The following is a 19,578-nucleotide window of genomic DNA, read 5'->3' as shown; positions in this document are numbered from 1 at the left end:
TAGAACAATACAGTGGACACTGAACTTAACATTACAGTAACTTAAAAACTAAAACAGAGCACAGGTAACAATTAGCACAATTCTTAGTACACAATACAGCTGAGATGAAGGGTAGCAAAGGAGTTGTCCACATGCTATCAGGGGCAGGTTGGCAGTAATGGAGATGAGTGAACACAGGTGAGAAGAGATTTCTGTAGAGATAGAAGGTGAGTATGCAAGAAGAGGGCGGTGAGAACAGAAGGGAAGAGGGCCCTGCCCCAAGGAGCTTAAAGTATACTAGTGGGATATGTATGTATGTATGTATGTATGTATGTATGTATGTATGTATGTATGTATGTATGTATGTATGTATGTATATATATATATATATATATATATATATATATATATATATATATATATATATATATATATATAGTGGTCAAGGGTGGTTGGAGGGGGAAGAGATATCAGTGTACCAGATCCTGGTGAACATTTTAACCCCAATCCCAACACACTACTACCCAAGCCTAACCCTAACACAACCCTCCCCTGCAGCCTAACCCTAACAGCTTACCCCCTTAATGCTAACCCTTCCCCTCATGTCTAACCCTACACCTAACCTGAGTCCTTACCAAAGAGACCTGTCAGGATCCTAAACGTTGGAATGCCACTGTCGGGATTCTGACCATTGGGATTTCAACCGCTGGGATCCCATCCACCCTTGAACTATACATTTTGAAGTCAAAATACATGATCATATATACATACTAGTGTTCATTCTAGCACCCGCTATCTTTGAAAACCAATGCAGTTCCTCTTCCCTGCCTGGGGTGTTGCTGTCTGCTGTAGTGCTTCTAACACCGTGTGGTCTGTATATCAGCACTGATATGCAAACCAGACCTTTGCTAGAAACACCACAACAGACAGTGACAACCTAGGCAGGGAAGAAGAACTGCATGGGTATTCAAAAATAGCGGGTGCTAGAATGAACACTAATATACTACATACATCATACAAATAACATGGTAATAGTTTTGAAACAGACATGCTACAATTCCTTTGAGTGCTACTTTCATTCATAATGTATATTTAATCTAATGTCCTAGAAATTGGAGAGACTAGATTAATGAAGACATCGCAAGTAAAATTGAGACCTTCAGAGAGTTGACACATAACATTCAAAGAGACTCATTTATCTTCATGTCAACTTGTTAAGGCCAAGTAATTATGAGAGATTTTCCAAACAATCCATATGCTTCTAATTATCCATTGAGATACAGACTTAGTTGCACATGTCAGGGAAAAAAACTGAATACCTGCTACACTATGCAGAACAAAACAACTCAATACGCAGAAAGATCTTACTTAGAATGGCTACAAATAGTGGCTGAGATGGACTTCCACGTTCAGATGCATAGACAGTAAGCATACGTGAGGGAATCTCCTATTGGCATAAGCTAGTGAGCAGGCTTCTACAGCCATATGGATAAGTGGATTTAGTTGCATCCGACATGTGAATACTGTCTCTGGCTCTATGGCAAACTAAAAACAATTAAATACAAAACCACTTATTGTTAAAATAAAAAAGTCAATGTTATTCCAATACAAATTAATATGCAGAGAATAAAAAAAATTACAGAAACATGCAATGAAAGTTTTACAAGGAATAAAAGAAGGTAACATCCACAATAAAGTACTTTATATGAACATCTCTATCACATTTACAAAACATTTAGCAAAATTAGGAGTGAATCTAGTCTTAATTTAATTCCCTTTTTTTTTTATAAAAAGACCACTAAAACTTTAATGCAAAATGTCTGACAGCGAACATAGGGTATGTCTTTTTACTTTGACACATATCCCTGTCGTACATTCGTTATTTTTTTGTAATAGACATGATCTACAGTATGTACCTGTATTTCATTGAACTTCATATAGGTTTCACTGCACAAATAAGGTATTAGCCGCTAGGCCCAATTCTCCATTGGGCATTTAATAGATTTTTAGTTTTTTTCAAATGCCTTAATATGCTCATAAGCTTAATTTTTTTGCAATGCATGCCGAGGGGTGCTCCGCCACTCACTCGTGGGGGGTGTGTGTGTGTGCCACGGGTGCTCCGGCACCGCTACACTGGGGGTGTGTGTGTGTGTGCCGGGTACTCCGGCGCCGCTGCACTGGGGGAGTGCCGGGTACTCCGGTGCTCACCTGCTCCGGACGCTCCACGAGGGGGTGCCCGGCAATGCAGCATTCAACGGGAGGGGGCGGGTGTGATGCGGCTAACTCCACGGGGTGTGTTGCGAGAGTAACTCCACTGGGGGATGCGGCCAAGTCATTCCAGGGGGGGGGGGGGGGGGGGGAGATGGGGGGGGGGAAGAGTTCCGCTAACCTCCATCCCCGGGGACCTGCTCCTAACTGCCGCCCTGCAGTGGCCTGCACCCTAGGCAAATGCCTAAGGCTGCCTAGTGGTGGCGCCGGCCCTGGCTCCTTCATATCTTTTTTGGCAGATGGAAAATGCAATATGGCTTCACTAAGCTTCCCACAGGTATACCACTTATGACACTGACAGCTTTAAGACTCAATGTGGTAAAATTCACCAAATTTAAGATACAAGATCCAAGTGTACCTTCCAGATATAAGACTTGTTGCAAAGAGCAGGTAACCACCGATGAGCAATTCCATTGGAGAGGTTACTTCCTTCTTGGCAGATTTAATATGACTAATCTAGTTAACAACCAATCAGAAATGAACTCAGCATTGTTACTGCAATATACAATTGAATACTTAGTTTGTACAATTTAAATGTTACATCAACTAAAATATACACTCAAACAACCAAATCCTATCCTAAAGTTTAAAGAAATGTTTTCATTGTACTGCCACAATGTTTGACAGTTATTTCCACCTGAAAAGGAATTATAAGTTGTTTTTATGTACAGAGCAGTAATTTCTTGTACCCTCATTAAAACTTATATAGAATTAGTACACTATGCTAGGCTTTGGGTCATTGTCTTGGCAATTTTGGTGTTGAATGTAATAGCTGTTATATCAACTGAAAAAGAAAGATCACTCATTTAAATTATAAGAAAAAGGAAAAGCTTCATTGTAGATTTCAGACATGGCCGTGGTTTCTTGTCACTAAAATTGTCAATGTCTACAGCCTTTCATAACAACACTACTAGTCCTTCTGACAATACTCTGTCAGAGTACAAACAGGCAAGACAATTAATAGAGACATATTTAGCTACACATTATATTAGCAACAAATATTATAGATGGGCTAACAAGGCAGAAGATTGCTGGCAGTGATTTCTCAGCCACCTAGGAAATGTCATATGATCACAATGCTCAAACACCCTACCTCACAAAGTCCCAAGAATCTCAATGCAATTTCATTGCTATTTTGAACCAAAAACAAAATTGCATGGATGATATACGTACTACCCCTATTAACTCCAGAAAGAAAAGTAATGCTGATGGTTTATCAGGCGATTATTATTGTATGTTACAACCTCATATAGGCCCTTATTTTGATTCGTGCGGTACGGCCCGCGTGCGGCCGTACCGCCGATGTTTTTCTTCTGCACATGCGCAGAGGTCAATCTGCGCATGTGCAGCCCCCTTCGCCGCAGACGGATTTCGTCCGCCGCAAAGGGGGCGTATAGGGGCGTGAGGGGCTTCATCCCCTCATTTCCCTATGTGTACGCCCCGCGTTTCATGGGCGTTCCCATGCAAACGCGGGGCGTACGCATGGTAATGAGGGCATGACGCCACTCATGGGGGCGGAAAGCTGACGTCGGCGGATGTCAGCTTTCAGCCCCCATACAAGCTACCACACGGACGATTGTCCGTGTGGTCTCAGCTTGCGGGAGCTGCCGCGGCGTGCGGCCCTGCCTTCGATGGTCGTCGACCATCGAATGCAGGGGGCAGCTCCCACCATGGTGGAGGCGTACGCCTCCACCATTTTCGTGCGGATCGCCAGCCGTCCGTGTACGGACGGCCGTGGCGATCCGTAGTGTGGGCGGGGATACGTCTGGTGCGGTCGGAGCCGCATATGCGGCTCGACCGCACCAACCAGAATAAGGGCCATAGTGACTACTTTATTGGAACTATTTCAGAAAATATATGAAATGGGAACCCATGTCTCCATATGTAATGAAGCTACAGTTAGTAGTTAAGGCTGAAGAAAGACTTGCGTCCATCGAGTTCAACCTAGGTTTAGTAACTTAACCCTTGTTATAGGTAGTGAATACTGATGTACAGTATTTAAAGACAGATTGTTATCCTTATTTGTACCCCTGGATGTTTTTAACCAATAAATGTTTGTCTAACCTTATTTTAAATGTATTTATTGTGCCTGTCGACACCACCTCACCAGGAAGAGAGTTCCATAGTTTGGCTGCCCTAATCATGAAAAAAAAATTTGGTACTTGTTTCCTAGCATGGGCCACCGATTTTAATTGTATGCAACCGGTTGCAAAAATCGGGCCAATCGCATCGCATGCAACCAAATTGCATGCGGTGAACCCGATTTTTTACATTGGAACCAATGTTAAATGGTCCCTGGGACCCGATTTTACATTGGCCTCAATATTAAATGCCCCCCAGACCCCATTTTTCATTTTATGCCCCCCATTGTTAACGCCACGATCAACGTGAACCCGAAGCGTGGCGAGCGTAGCGAGCCCGCGATGGGCGGCGGTACGCGTCCTCCTACCTTTTCATACCCCCACTATCCACGTCGGTGTGGAGTTGATCTTATATAGTGTGGCGAGCGCAATGAGCCCCGCGAGGGGATGTGCATTACTTCACAGGTATTAAGCGGGGCTCAATGAGCTCACCACGCTAACGGGCTCGCTGCGCTCGCCACACTATATAAAATCAACTCCACGCCGACGTGGATAGTGGGGGTATGAAAAGGTCGGAGGATACTGTATGCTGCATAGTTTGTTTCAGGTGGCAAACCTGGTTAACACTTACATTATGATACTTTTTCTTCTTTTCGTACAGTCTCTGATTATTACTATGTTATTTGACCATTGCTTGTATTGCCAATATAATGAATAAAACCAACATGAATTTGTGCAAGAGAATGTAATACATTTACCACAGGCTCATGGCACTGTGCACATTGATAGACTTTTTGACTACATCAGGCAATCTAAATCGGCACCGGATTTTCTCTGTGCCATACTGTAGCTCATGGGTTCTCAAACTCGGTCCTCAGGACCCCACACAGTTCGCCGTTTCCAGATCCCCCGGCAGTTGCACAGGTGCAGTCATTACTCACTGACATATTTTAAAAGATCCACAGGTGGAACTACTTGATTCTGTGAGGAGACCTGGAAAACATGCACTGTGTGGGGTCCCGATGACCGAGCTTGAGAACCTGTGCTGTTGCTTTAGGTCATTTAAACTTATAAACACATTACTGAGACAGGAAAATTAGATTAGAGGGCCAGGCAAAGCAACAACATATTTGTAAACTAAAATACTGTACAGATAACCCACACAATGAGACACTCCATATACATGACTAACATAAAAAAATGTTGGAAAGAACACAAAAGCAAAGTTCCCAATATGTACGATTACAGGAATGAAAACTGCAGTAAACTTAACTAGTGAGACTAAAGATTTACTGTTCACTGGAATGTTCCCAGTCAGCATCAACCAAACAACATGGTTAAACTCTACAAGAACACACAAATCAGCTAAACTATGAGAAATATGGTTTTATTGTTGATACAAAAATCATAGGATTTATCTTGGTAATCTTTGTTTCCATTGGAATTTTCCATATTCCTACTGGACTGAATTGGCGCTGCACATAAGAAACAATACAAATATGCAATGCTTCCAAATGTAGATTTGGTTATTATATGACTCTTCAGCTTACGTTTAAGCACAAGTCCCTAATTAGTCTTTAAATAAGCGCGCTACAGCTTTCCAGCAGCATGCTTGGCATTTCTGACGAGTCTGTACATGAAGGAGTAGAAGAAGAGAAGGTTATCGTATTCACCATGATAGTCCTTCTCTAAGATTTCCATGTGATAGTCCACCATGAAGTAGTAAATAGCCTCTATTGTTGAAAGGTAAGTGTCAGGCGATCCTTTCTGATGACGCCAAAAACAGGTTTTTCGTTCGGTCAATTCAACACTCACCAGTCCTAGCCCAAAATAGGGTATAAAAAAAGGGTCAATCATTTTTTAAATTATATGTTATTTTAATGATTTCATAGATTTTAAGATTAGAGAGTGTCCTTACTCAAGCTGCAAACAAAGGGCATGATTGGACAGTGGATGCTATTTGCACATACGCAGCAACAGATCACCATCCTGACCAGACTAAAGGTGCCCACACACTAGAAAGATCTGCGATCTTAAGATGTGCGCATAAATTATCCTTAAAATCTTTTTTCCATCCTGGACAAAAGATTTCAGGCAAAGATTTTTCTAAAGATCCCGTGTGCGTTCCTATGGATCTTTTGTTAAATCTTCTGATCTTTTGTGCAGCACGTAAGATCAGAAGATTCAGCTAAAGATCCACGGGAGCGCGCATCGGAACAAAATCGGACTATGTGACTTTGGTTCATTGGAGCAGATGTATTAAACCTTAACAAGAGATAAATGCAAGTGTGATAAAGAGAGATAAACATCCAGCCAATCACCTCCTAACTACCATGTTTCAGGCTGTGTTTGAAAAAAGTCAGTTAGCAAGTGATTGGCTGGACGTTTATCTCTCCTTATCACACTTGCATTTATCTCTTGTTAAAGCTTAATACATCTGCCCCATTATGTCAAGTTTATGAAATACTGTAGCAAGGCTAATGGAAATACAGAATCATTCAGGGTAAGTGCTTAAGTTTGTAGACCAATGCAATAGTCTGCAGGCAACTCAAACAATCATGCTATGGATATTATTAATGCTTTAAGTACAATTCACTTGTCAAATGTTACCATAAGGACAAGGTTTGGAATATTCACTCACACAAAAACCCACTTATGTCCAATGAATAGAACTTAATTAAAAGTTTATATCTACAGTAATATCAGATATTATACATAAAGCACCAAAATCAGCTTCTGAGCTAGTATATACAGTACCGGGAGTTCAAAACAAAACAACAAAAGCAACAAGGACACATTAAGTTTATTCACAGATCAATTGTTGTTTTTGGAATGCATGGAAAAAGCTTTGCTTTAAATACTGTATGATCCTAAAATGAGCCTACATTCACTTAAATAGAACATAAAAATAAGCACAAGCAAAACCCACAAACCACACGACCGCCAAGTATAACAAAGGGAAATAAGGACACACTGGGGGTGATTCAGATGCAGTTTGATCACTGCTGCTTAATTGGAAGCAGCATTGATACTCAGACATGAAAATGCAGCAGTAAGAGTCTGGTATAAGCAAACATATCCTGCATTTATGTGTGTGCTATGTCTGAGGATGCAGAATCAGATCACCTGCCTATGACACCATTGGCCGGCTGAGAAACCCATAAGCTGCTGCTGATCCGTAGATGAAGGTAAATGAAGGTCAGAAAATCTCCATCTTCAGACGGAGACCTTGGAACTCCCAACATAGCCCCTCCCGCCCCAACGGACGCTTGCAGTCATACTATATCAGACGACGCAGGACCTAATTTGTCCCTGCACAGTATGGGTCTGGCGTATGTGCAATGTACACCCAGATGGGGTGTAGTTTGTTCTGGAGTTGGTGGTGCGCCCCTGAGTCCAAATGTAAACGTAAGAGAAGAAGAAAAAAAAGAAGACTCTTTTTGTGGGGCACTCTTGAATGTGTGCCTTGATGGATTTAAATTTAATACGTAACTTTCATTGATTCTTGGTTAAAATAAATGGACACTTGGGCTTTCGTGTTAAAATAAAGTAAACAATTCCTTCCTGTGCCCCTTGTGTAGTGAGCATATAACAATGTATGCTGTGCACTCGGGGGGTACGTGTGGTTGTTGGTAGGAAGGGTTATTCCCCTCTGGGATATCCCCATTGTGGCCGAAGCTCTATTGGCTGGGGATCGTTTGGAGGCAAACCATTGTGTAGAATTCTATATTCAGGTAATTGAGGGTTGTATTCCCTGCTAATAATGAAGAATTCCATCAGGTATGAATGAGGGTTGAATTCCCTATAAGAAAGAGACTGCTAGTTGGTTACTGAAAATAATGGGTAGTATCCTGTGCAGGTGTCAGGATTTTCTAATGGTACCTCTTTCTGTCAATTGCGGGCAATTTTCTCTGGATATAATGTGTTAGAGGCCTAGATATAGCAGATACATGTCTGTAGCAACAGATTGTGTCAGTTTGCTAGATGCACTTGGCAGTTTGCAACAAAGTGTATGTATTCACAGTTATAGTGTGTACACACGGTCCGATTTCCTTTCCGATGTTGACGATATAGTCAACATCGTATCGGAATCGGATGCAGATCGCAAGGGTTTTAACCCTTGCAATCCCGATCCGATCCCGATGCGCGTTCACGTATTGGAAGCCAGAAAGTCTTGGCTGCCTTGTCTATATAGTGCAGATCTGCACTATATAGTCAAGATTGGATGCAAATCGGATGTGCCTTGAGATCCTATCCACGATCCGATCTGATCGGATGGTGGATAGGATCTTAAGGCACATCTGACCGTGTGTACACACCATTAGGTGTAAATATTGAAAAGGGCAACAATGTGTTACTCTTAATGTCCAATTTCTTGTACTGCTCTAGGTTGCATAACAGTTTCTGGCTTGTACATCATTCCAACATCATATCTACTGATCTATGTCTGAGAAAAACAGTTCTGTGTTAAGTCGCAAATAGATCAGAAACCTTGACAGTATGCTGCTGTCACCCAGCCGGTAATTGCAATGTTCATCACTATAGCCACAGTAAAGTATCTTAGTGATGTAATTCTATTCACATCACCAATGATAGTAGTGCTCTAGATCGTAAATTGGTCACACAATCAGAGTTCCTGTTATACAGGCAAATCGTTTTTACACTAGGTCATAAAAAAAAGATATCATCACAGATATGGACAATGTGCTCCTGTTAGGTAGCCAACAATGATAGTACTTTCTGATGGCAGCCAAAGTCACAGGATTTAACAATGTGTTAAAAAAAGAGTTATATATTTTAAACAAAAACTGACATGATACGAGTCCTGTAAGTACTAGGTTATCTAAACCAGTTGGATCCTTCAAATGTACTGGATGCGTTAACTGTCAATTGATAACCTAAATAATAATCATAATAAACATTAACTGCTTAGTATGCGCACTTAATGTTTATTATGATTATTATTTAGATTATTTTTTTCTTTATTGTTTTCTTTCACTTTTTGTTTGGATTTGGTGACATTATCATATGTATTATTTATCTTGTGAAGTAGGTGTTTTAATGTAATATCTGTATATATTTACTGTCCCCCTTTAGGCTGCCCGGTTTAATGTGTCTCTCTGCCGGGCGATTATACATCCAATTCTGCCCAGCCTGACCCGGCAGCTTAAGGCAGTGGAACGCACAGCAGGAGCCTGTGGAACGCACTCTGGTGCTACCACGGCAATGGTACTGTACTGTACATAAAAACACTTTTGTGGGTATCAGTGCTGCTGTTAGTGTCTCTTCCACCTTTGGACTGTATGTCTCCTCAGTAAGTTCCCTTTCTAGAGCCATCTAGCAATGGTAACTTCCTCTTTTTACTATACAGAATTTGGTATTGATACCACCACAAAGTACTATCCCCACCCCTAGTAGTTCTATTATAAGCTCTAGTGGGACAAAGGGAGTGTATAAACTATGCTTCTCAAACAGCTGGTGCAAATAGTCATTGGCATTTTATCTTCTGTTTCCCTGTGGCTCGATGGAATTAAATCCTCATGTGAAGACATTTTATTTTTTTTAAGTATTTGATGTTGATCATAGTGCTCAACTACCCATCACTTTATTTTAGCAGTAAGTCCAAAGTAAAGTGTCTGGGCAGAGAATCACCATTTATTAGCACCTCCAATTATCATACGGTGTGCCGCACTTGCTATATCGATATCTATTAGGGGATTGTTCTATTTTTGAAAAGCAAAACCTTTATTTGAACTATATGGAGGTGATAACAACTCTCACCTTTTGAACTAGACCTAAAGGGAAATCCTTTTAAATTGTTTTTGCCCAAAAATCTGTTTAATAACAATGGCTGTTCTATTCAAAACTTACTGTTCTCTGCTCTTTATCAGTACAAGTAATTGGAAAAGACATCAAAGATCTTCAGAGTTGTATACTCCAGTATACATGGAACAACGAACATCAAAGAATTAATAGAAATGTGATGATTCTGCCAAAATGTATGGGCTGCCTTTCAGTTTTCAATTTCTTATGACGGATCACATAGGAATGCAATTAGAATAAGAAACCTATTTATTAGCTGGTAGGATTACAATAATAAAAAAAAAAAAATTGATCATAATTAAAAATGAATATATTAGTGAACAAAACTACTATTTTGCCCATAAACATTACGATATATGGGACAGCCATACTTATTAGGGCTCTGTACCCACAATCCCTACTGTGAAATTATATATGATGCTAGTGTTCATTCTAGCACTCTTCACCTGATCTGTGAGTAGGGCAACATTTTTAGGCCAAAAGGTTATATGTCATGTATCGCTACACCTTCTGTAGCGATAAATCTTAAATTTTGCCCTTAAAAATGTAAATACAGTATGCCCTACTCGCTAATTAGGTGCACGGTGCTAGAATTAACATCTAGAATATAAATGACTGAATTGGGAGTGCAATACCTCTGTATGATCTTGGGTGGAAGGAAAGGAAATTGCAGACACCATACTTGTTAGGAATCTCTTAGGGGGGTATTCAATTAAGTCCGTTTTCTAGTCATGTTTAGCCGAAGAAGAAATATGACAAAAAAACCTGTTAAAAACGGATGCAATTTCGGCAAAAACATGACGGATTTTTCGGCTAGTCAGAAAAAATGTCACTTACAGTAAATCCCCAAGGATGAAGGGAAAAAAATGAAGTTAAAATGGGCACATTTTCAAACAAGATGCTTCTATTAAATAAAATCACCTCAAAGCAAAGTGACATTTAAATCAGTTTATGCATGTGGTTAGTACTGTCAATCAACTGACTAAAGGTTTGACAACCAAAAGTACTGTTTAGGAAGGAAAAAAGGAGAACTCCGTAGACCGGCAGGCAAGCCCTCCAAAATAATGTACAGAAGTACAATGTTTGGATGATCATTTTTTTTTGGAACAAATCAATTTAATTGAAACCATTTGTGTAAAAGTCAACTTGCCATTTAGAAGGGAAGTAGACTTTTCAACCCTCTACTTCCCTAGGCAGGCATCCTGGTAAGACGATCTGTGCTGAAGCTCTCTCTCTTGCACGGGTGTTTTTTTTGGCCAGAAAATCATAGATAAGCTTAAACGTCTGTGGGATGCCAACTTTGGAATATGAAACACAGCTTTGGAATATGTAACATAGGGGGTCTATCAGCATCACATAATCAGCATACAAAACCAGAGCTACTACTTCTCCAATACACTGTATTTAAGCAAAACTTTCCCTAATCAGCAATACCTTGGATGCCAAGCCATAAAGAGGACTAAAAGGTTATGCATTCATTTGTTGCCATTTAAACACTAAAACCATAGAATGCCAGTTTAGAGTAAACAATAATTAACACATGGCTACTGAAAGCATGTACTTGTGGCATTTTCTTCATTTCAGATAGATTTTATATCCAGTATTTATGGGTTTATGATAATCCTGGCATATCTAATGCGTAATTTCTTACTGAAAATGGTTCTGTTCATCAGAAGCAAACTTTTTCCTTCCACAGAAATGCATGATCCTACAATATGGAATTTGCCTGACAAATTGGTTAAACAAACCTCGTTAAAATAAATTGCTGAAAAATAGCAGAAGTACATTTTCTGAATCTCCAAATCAGTCTTAAATGACATAAAACATCACTACTACAGATACAAATACTCTAGTAAACGAAAAACAACCCAGGTACTGTATTTGCTACATCTTTAAGTTACTGGGGGCAGATTCTAGTAGTTGCGAGTTCAGTACTCTGAAGTCCTGCATTTATTTTCCGCTCATCCTGCCCAAAAGATCAGAACAGATTGTACATTTCAATTAGAAATGGCCAGTAACAGGCACTGTGCCGATGTCATGCGTAAAATATGTGAAGTGAATGAAGGCGTGGGATAATCACCCTGCAACCACAAATAAGATAGCATGATAAAAGAGACCAGCAGCAAAGTATTGGAGGCAAAGAGAGGTGTGAAATGGTTGACTTTTACATCCTTTACAAATGAAGGGTAACATTGTAGAGAGCAATTGTATTTCAGCAAATAATAATTTCACTTAAACAATTAAGTGCTTAAAGGTCCATACACACTGGGTGATTTTGCCCAGCGTGTATGTACGATGACGATGGGGGAAAGAAAATCGCTTAGCTGAAAAATGCTCAGTACATACACACATTTTTAACCATTTTGCAGTGGTTCCATACACAACGGATCAGAGATCAGAGGTGCTGAACATAAGTTCCATTGAATCAGGTAGCCTCCGCCAGCAGTGAATGGTAACGCATACATCCTATGTGCATCGTATGTGATTTAGCCGCTGGGAAGTTCCCGGGCAGTTCAAGGGGCTGCAACTTCCCCTCAGAAAAGTCACAATAGTATATGGGAGCCTTTTGTTCCATGCACACAATGGAGTGGATCCTGAGCTAAAACCATGCTGCACTGCAGGTGGGGCAGATGTAAAGGGGCTGGTTCTCAGCCACATGCTAAAGCCAAATTGTTTACCTCATACCAATGTGACATTCTGTACAACTATTACAGGGACCAGTGCAGCCAGCTGATGTAACAGTTATTACTACTAATCGGCACATGCACCAGACTAGGGATGGCCATCGGCACATCCCCCATCGATGGCTTCTAGAGCAGGAACTATCGATGGCTATAAACTATTCTACCTCACACCATCGATGGTTCCTGCCATCGCTTAGCCCCGCATGTGCAGAGCAACGGGAAGGGTCGCTGCAGGCAGCCTGCCCGGCAGGGATCCGCGCGCTTGTGCAGAAGAAACTTTAGCCATCAATCCAGTTTAAGTTTCTTTTGCGCATGCGCGCACCTCCCGGTGGGGCGGGCCGCCCGCAGCGATGCCTCTGGATGCAATGACGCTGCACACGCAGTGCGCATGCGCCCCCAACTTTTACCATCGAAAGCCATCCATCGATGGCATATAACTATTCGACCATCCACTATCGATGCCCAAAACATCGAGCACCAGGTCCCAACCATTGAGGTTTTGGAAACATCGATAGTCGATGGCCATCCCTACACCAGACCCATGCTTGGTGAAAGAGATCCATACCCTGTATCAGGGCAGGTCCGGGTGACTGCATTGTCACCACCCAAATTCCTCAAAACGCCAAATGTCACAGAAAGATAGATCCGGCCAAGTTCTGTCTAACTCGGTATACTGTATAAGGGACATGTTTAAAAATACTGGGGCAGATGTATTAAGCCTTAACAAGAGATAAATGCAAGGGTGATAAAGAGAGATAAACGCCCAGCCAATCACATCCTAACTGCCATGTTACAGGCTGTGTTTGAAAAAAGTCAGTAAGGAGCTGATTGGCTGGACGTTTATCTCTCTTTATCACCCTTGCATTTATCTCTTGTTAAGGCTTAATACATCTGCCCCACTGTCTGCCCCAGGACCCCACCCCTGTATAACCACTGTGTGTTATGTGAGGTTGGGCTGAGTGAAAATAAGGCACTTACAGTCATAGCACTATGGTGCAATATTAAACTTCCGATCCATACTCCCCTATTAGTTTAGTCGCAATGTCTACTTGGTTAATGGACATTGTTTTCAAGAATCTGAAGAAAAGTATAATATTTATGACTACAGCCCTGATGTGTTTTTACAGCCTGGGTCAGTTACTTGGACACTTAAGAATTAGATTATATTTTATTTGTTACCTTGAAGTCGTTCATCAGACATGATTTTGTTTGTCTGATTCCATGTACTGTCAATGAACACAACTTTCTTCAAACAATCTATCTTCAGATTTTTTTGGTCTTTGCTTTCACTGCCATTACTACCAGCTGATAGTTTTTGTCGTTTGATAGTTGGTTCAGAAGTAGAGTCTTGGTTGTGAGTATTACAGTTACTGAGATACAGAAGACTGTCCTTTAGAGGTATCGCATGTGGCCCAGGAAACACCAGAATAACCTGGAAAATAAATAAATCAACTAATGGACATGATAAGTAAAACATCTTCACATCCAATGGTGCTCACTATAGGGCCCTTATTCTGGTTCACTCACAAAGGCAAATTCCTTCTCAAATGGACAACACTATGCGCCTTATTCTAGTTCACTCTTTAGGCCCCATACATTAGCCCGACTTGTCCTAGGGACAAGTCGGACCTGATTTCCCCGGCAGCCCCCCGGGAGTGGAACACACGATTAGGCACTTGATGTGCCAAGTTTTGCATATAATAAAATAGCCATGCGATTTATCATATGCAACTCCCGGGGAGCTGCAGGGGGAGAGCCGGGCAGAATCAGCGGGCGAGGGACACTGGGGAGCTGGGGGGCATGGCAGCGAGCGGGGGATGCCGGAGAGCCAGGCAGATGCTGGGGACCTGCAGGGGGTGGAGCCGGGCATGGTAACCTCCCAAATACGCAGTGAGCGGGGGGACGCTGGAGAGCCGGGCAGGGGACACAGAGGCAGCGCGCGGTGGGACGCCGGTGAACCGACGAGGGAGCTGGGCAGAAGGATCGGGGACTCACTCTGCAAGGGAGGAAAAAAAACCATTACAAATGAATGGGCAGCCAGTGACTGAGAGAGCTCTCAGCCAATCATTGGCTGCCCATTCATTTGTATTGGTTTTTATTTCCTTGCAGCTGCAGTGATTCCCCGATCCTCCTGCCCAGCTCCCTCTCGGTTCACCGGCGTTCCCCCGCGCGCTGCCTCTGTGTCCCCTGCCTGGCTCTCCAGCATCCCCCCGCCCGCTGCCTATTATTGGAGAGGTTACCATGCCCGGCTCCCCCCCCTGCAGGTCCCCAGCATCTGCTGCCGCTGACTCTGCCCGGCTCTCCGGCGTCCCCCGCTCGCTGCTACTACCCGCCCGCTGACCCTGCTGCCCGGAGGCTGCACATAAGATTGAGGAAATTAAACAGTCAGAATTGGATAATTAAATATGCACCTCAGATAACACCAAGGCACTGCTGTTATACCAATATACTGTACATAGAGTAGTGTTATTTGTATTACTTTTACACATAGCAAGCAGTGGAGAAGTGGAGAAGTGGATACTAATACCACTTTTATACCAAACAGTTGGGTCGTGCCCAGGATTTTGTACACGGCTCCAACCTGGCTTATGACCCTTTCAGGGGAGACGGGTACTGAGCCAGCACTTGGAGATAAGACGATCACCCGATGCCGGCTATTTCATTGCAGTGAATGAGTGCGTTTCCACTGCACATTATCCCCAGTTGCTGTGTGGTCATGTGAAATAACCTGGGATATTTTGGGCAGTGCAAAATCAGTATAATTGTACTGGATATTTAAGTTTCACCTAAATATTCTTATTGATTAATGAATTTTAAAGGATAGGAAAAAAAATGCTAATGCAAATATCAATATACCTACAGTAATTTCTGTATGTTTCATGTACTTGACTTACATCATGTTTGTGATTGTCATAATCTGGAATACAGGGATAAGTATATACAGTAACGTCCTCATTTGCTAGAAGTTTTGCATGTACAGCAGTGCTTTTCCCATCGGTTTCATTAGGGTGTTTAATAATATCAATTTTCAGAGGAAGCTAAAAGCAAGCAAAAATAGTACATTATGACAAAAATATATTACATTCCTCAGACTAATGCTGGATGCTACCGACATCCTGTCCTCAGGGATAGTGAATGTAATGTTATACTTCTCTACACACGACTGACCATAAACACAATACGTAGCAGTTATAAAGCATCACGAGCTCAGGGAAGTGTAGCTCACAATGAACATACAGCACCATGGGTATACCACAAGTGACTTTTCATACAGAATATGATGATGCAGCAATTACACAACAAGGAGCCAAACATTACCTATAAATCTGTAGGTGCAGCAATAACAGCGTGGACACATCAGTAATTTGCATAGGCACTGACTTTTAAGGAAGTGTTTTATATCTTAAATGTAATGCAGTATTCGTAATCAGCAGCTGCTCAGAGCCAGAGACTAGTACTGTACCTGCAATTATTGTCTGGCTGCGGTCAAGAACCCCTTCTTTATCATCTTTATGTGATGACATTGGGCTCCATTTAAAAGAGGTAATAACCCCTTGAGCACTCGATAAAGGACTTATGATGTCCATTAAGTATTAAACAAACAGCCTTAAACTCAGTGTACTTTCTTTTCATGGCTGAACCGCTTACTCCATAAGTCCCTTTAATAGATACAGTGCCAAGCAATGCCTTTCTGGCTTCAGCGAATCCTTCCGGACTTTGCCTAGTTCCCACCATACTGTAGCACAATGCGAATACACATTAGTCAGCAACATTATACGGTCAGTTACTCATACCTCTTTCACACCGCACAAATTATGTGGATTGATGTGTGATGTGAAAGCGCCATTTGGTAATCTGACCCATGTCGGATCTGGGTTGCTGGGCAGTGTGAAGTGTAACCCAGGTCAAGCCACCTAGGGTCCCATTTACACTATAGGGAGGAGGCAGCGGCAGCTCCATGCGCTGCCTCCTCCGCCCCCCCCCCCCCCGATGACGTGCCGCCGCCCAGCCCCACCCCTGTGTGACATCAGCAACCTGGCTTATTGCTGGGTTTCTGATGGGAGCTTCACCGGCGTTATAGGCTAGAATCACCCCATGTGTACAGGGCTTTAGAAGACATAAGTGCTACCCCCAGAGATACAAAGAGATCAGCAGCTTAAACATGTGTTGTGTGACACATTTATTATGTGTGTCTTCTCAGATACTATATTTAAAAAAAAAAATAGGTGATGTTTACATAACAAATAGATACTGCTATCCGGTCTACCTGATCTACCTGATCAGGTCTTTCCTCCACCATCCATAACCCATTATTTATTCCCTTTACCACCACTGCTCCCTCCTCCAGCTTTCTCTCATGTCATCCCTTCCTTCCTATACCCTAAATCAGTGGTTCTCATCCTCGGTCCTCAAGTACCACCAACGGTTCATTTTTTCCAGGTCTTCACACAGAATCACAATTGGAACAATTAGCTCCACCTGTGGATCTTCTAAAAACGTGTACAGTGGGGGGTACTTGAGGACCGGTTGGGAACTGCTGCCCTAAATGCCACAGCTATGCCTACACTTGTATTTATGTAAATATATTACGTTATGTAAATGTTACTTTGTTGCCTTGTTTACCCTGCTTTACTATGCATGACACTGAATAATTTGTTGTGCCTTATAAATATTATAATGCTCATAATACTTCTGCTTCTATTTAGGTGAAAACTTTGAGGACCATTGACATGGGGAAATGTAGCAAACCATGGAGAGAGATCCAAGTGGAGATGATGTCCACAGCAGCCAGTTTATGTCATGTTATAGAATGCTAGATTGATAAATAGCATCAGTTTGGTTGCTATGACAACTTCTCCACTTTATCTACCCAAATAGTCACAAGGACGACAATGTGGAATGTCCTAATAAGATGTGGTGCACACAAATATTTTTAAATGAATAAGCAAATTGAAATTGAATTGTATGAAGTTGTCTTCTCTTTATTTTGTATACACAATGGGCGTTTTTGGCCAGCGTGTATGCACAGTGATGATGGGGAAAATCACTGGGCTGAAAATCAATCAGTGCATACAAATGGCACGATTATAGTCTGTTCAAGCGATTTTCCCAGGGGTGGAAAGCTTTCCATAGCAGGACACTATGGAAAGCTGTCCACCCCTTGCTCATCTGCTGGTAATATGATGAGTGGTAAGGGACAGTGATGATTTGGTAGCACACATCAGTGCTCACCGCCGAGTCGTACACACTGGGCTGAAAGCAGCTGTGTATAGGCCTTTAGAATATATAAAAAAATGCGAAGACAAAAATTTAATTATCAACCAATGTATAGTGCACATAACCCCTAGAATAAAGTATAAAACAGAGTAGGCAAAGTGCAACGTAGAAATGTCCTAAGATAGAACATAAGCAATAATAGAATTTCTTACTTTCACAGATGGTAGATCGCCTGTGGGCACATTCTCTACTGGTACATAGCAGGTGTAGCAATAGAACATTCTGGAGCTGTTACACTTTGGACACCGCGACCTCCCTTTCTTTTGGGCCATTTCAAGTACTTTTTGACATGAGACTTGTAAATGATCCAATAGGTCATTTCCGGGTAATGGAGAACTGGCTTTTGCTTCTTTGTTATTTGACATAATTCATATGATGCCTATGGGTCAAAATACATATAGAAACCGATATGAGCTTAACCAGAATGGTAACAGGCAGAACATACTGGGCACTTCACAACTGTACAACAGGTCATGGTTGCCTACCTGACCCTCTCCTTCAGGGAGAAAATGCTCTGTTCCTGGACTTCCCTGGTAATATATGATTGCCATCACCTGTTGTGAAACACCTTTCTTATCAATGACCTAGCTCCCCACAGGTGCTGGCAATCACACATTACCCAGGAAGTCCAGGAACAGAGCATTTTCTCCCTGAAGGAGAGGGCAGGTAGGCAACACTGCAATAGGTGTGATGGCACTCAATTTTATTTCAAAGGCTGAAATGTGTAAATGATAAGTTTAGCTGATGTGGAAACAAGACCTATAACCAGTAAAACTTGCACTGTTCCCCCAATCTCCCTGATCTATACTCCACAAATCTGCACATACAGTAAATGAGGCCGAGAAGTTAATATGTGGGACTGCAATTAATCAAAGAATAGGCAGTGACATTTCCCCATCCCTCTCCCCTGCAGGACATGCACCTCTGCCCGCCACGCTGACTCATATGGAACTGCACATCTGCACTACTCTGTGCTGGATAATATTAGGCAACATAAATACATTCTCATTCATGAAAGAACCCCTAAGCGCACTCCCACTACTGACACCGGTGAGCTACCTGACAGGCTGCTCGCCCTCTACACCGTAAATGGGAGGTGTACGCTCCAATGTTCCACAACCGCTGCCCAGCAACCGCACAGCTACCTGTCGCCGCTGTAAGTCGCGCAGCGCTGCCGTCAGCGCAGCGCGACTGAGCCGCGTCACTTGCTGCTTCGTCATGAATCCGGGCGGCGACGGTCAGAGTCTGCCTCTGTCAGTCAGACTGGCGGGACTGGACAGGACAGATGACAAATTCGCTTGGTTGGCACTGAATGAATTCCCCAGTAACCCATACCTCCCAACATAACCCATGCCAGGAGGGACAAACTACTCTGCTCCTGGACTTTCCTGTAAATGTATGATTGCCATCACCTGTTTTTAAACGGGTGAAATAATAAGAAAGTTGTTTCACCACAGGTGATGGCA

At 42.2% G+C, this 19,578-nt stretch overlaps 2 protein-coding genes across 3 annotated transcripts in view; one reads left to right on the top strand and one right to left on the bottom strand.

The window, feature by feature from the left end:
• Window positions 1-5,699: 5,699 nt before the first annotated feature.
• Window positions 5,700-19,370, bottom strand: DTWD1 (DTW motif tRNA-uridine aminocarboxypropyltransferase 1). Of its 2 annotated transcripts, none has more exons than XM_083183957.1 (5): window positions 19,258-19,370; window positions 18,265-18,491; window positions 15,730-15,873; window positions 14,015-14,267; window positions 5,700-6,148 (listed from the first exon to the last, which is right to left on the bottom strand). In XM_083183957.1, the coding sequence occupies exons 2-5, from the start codon at window positions 18,475-18,477 to the stop codon at window positions 5,919-5,921; spliced, it is 840 nt and encodes a 279-aa protein (XP_083040083.1). In that variant the 5' UTR covers window positions 18,478-18,491; window positions 19,258-19,370; the 3' UTR covers window positions 5,700-5,918. The 2 variants fall into 2 exon arrangements, with proteins under 2 accessions (XP_083040083.1, XP_083040082.1); XM_083183956.1 differs by having other exon boundaries at window positions 19,172-19,336.
• The window catches only part of FAM227B (family with sequence similarity 227 member B), a 411,735-nt gene continuing 410,900 nt past the window's right edge, over window positions 18,744-19,578 (top strand). The window contains exon 1 of the mRNA XM_083183953.1: window positions 18,744-18,778. The gene's annotated coding sequence lies outside the window, so the exon portion shown is untranslated. The remainder of the gene's footprint in view (window positions 18,779-19,578) is intronic.

The sequence above is a fragment of the Crinia signifera genome, chromosome 4, assembly GCF_055691185.1.
Source record: "Crinia signifera chromosome 4, ASM5569118v1, whole genome shotgun sequence".
In the NCBI taxonomy this organism is placed as follows: Eukaryota; Metazoa; Chordata; class Amphibia; order Anura; family Myobatrachidae; genus Crinia; species Crinia signifera.
Note: the sequence above shows the minus strand (reverse complement) of the source record. Positions and strands in the feature narration are given on the sequence as shown.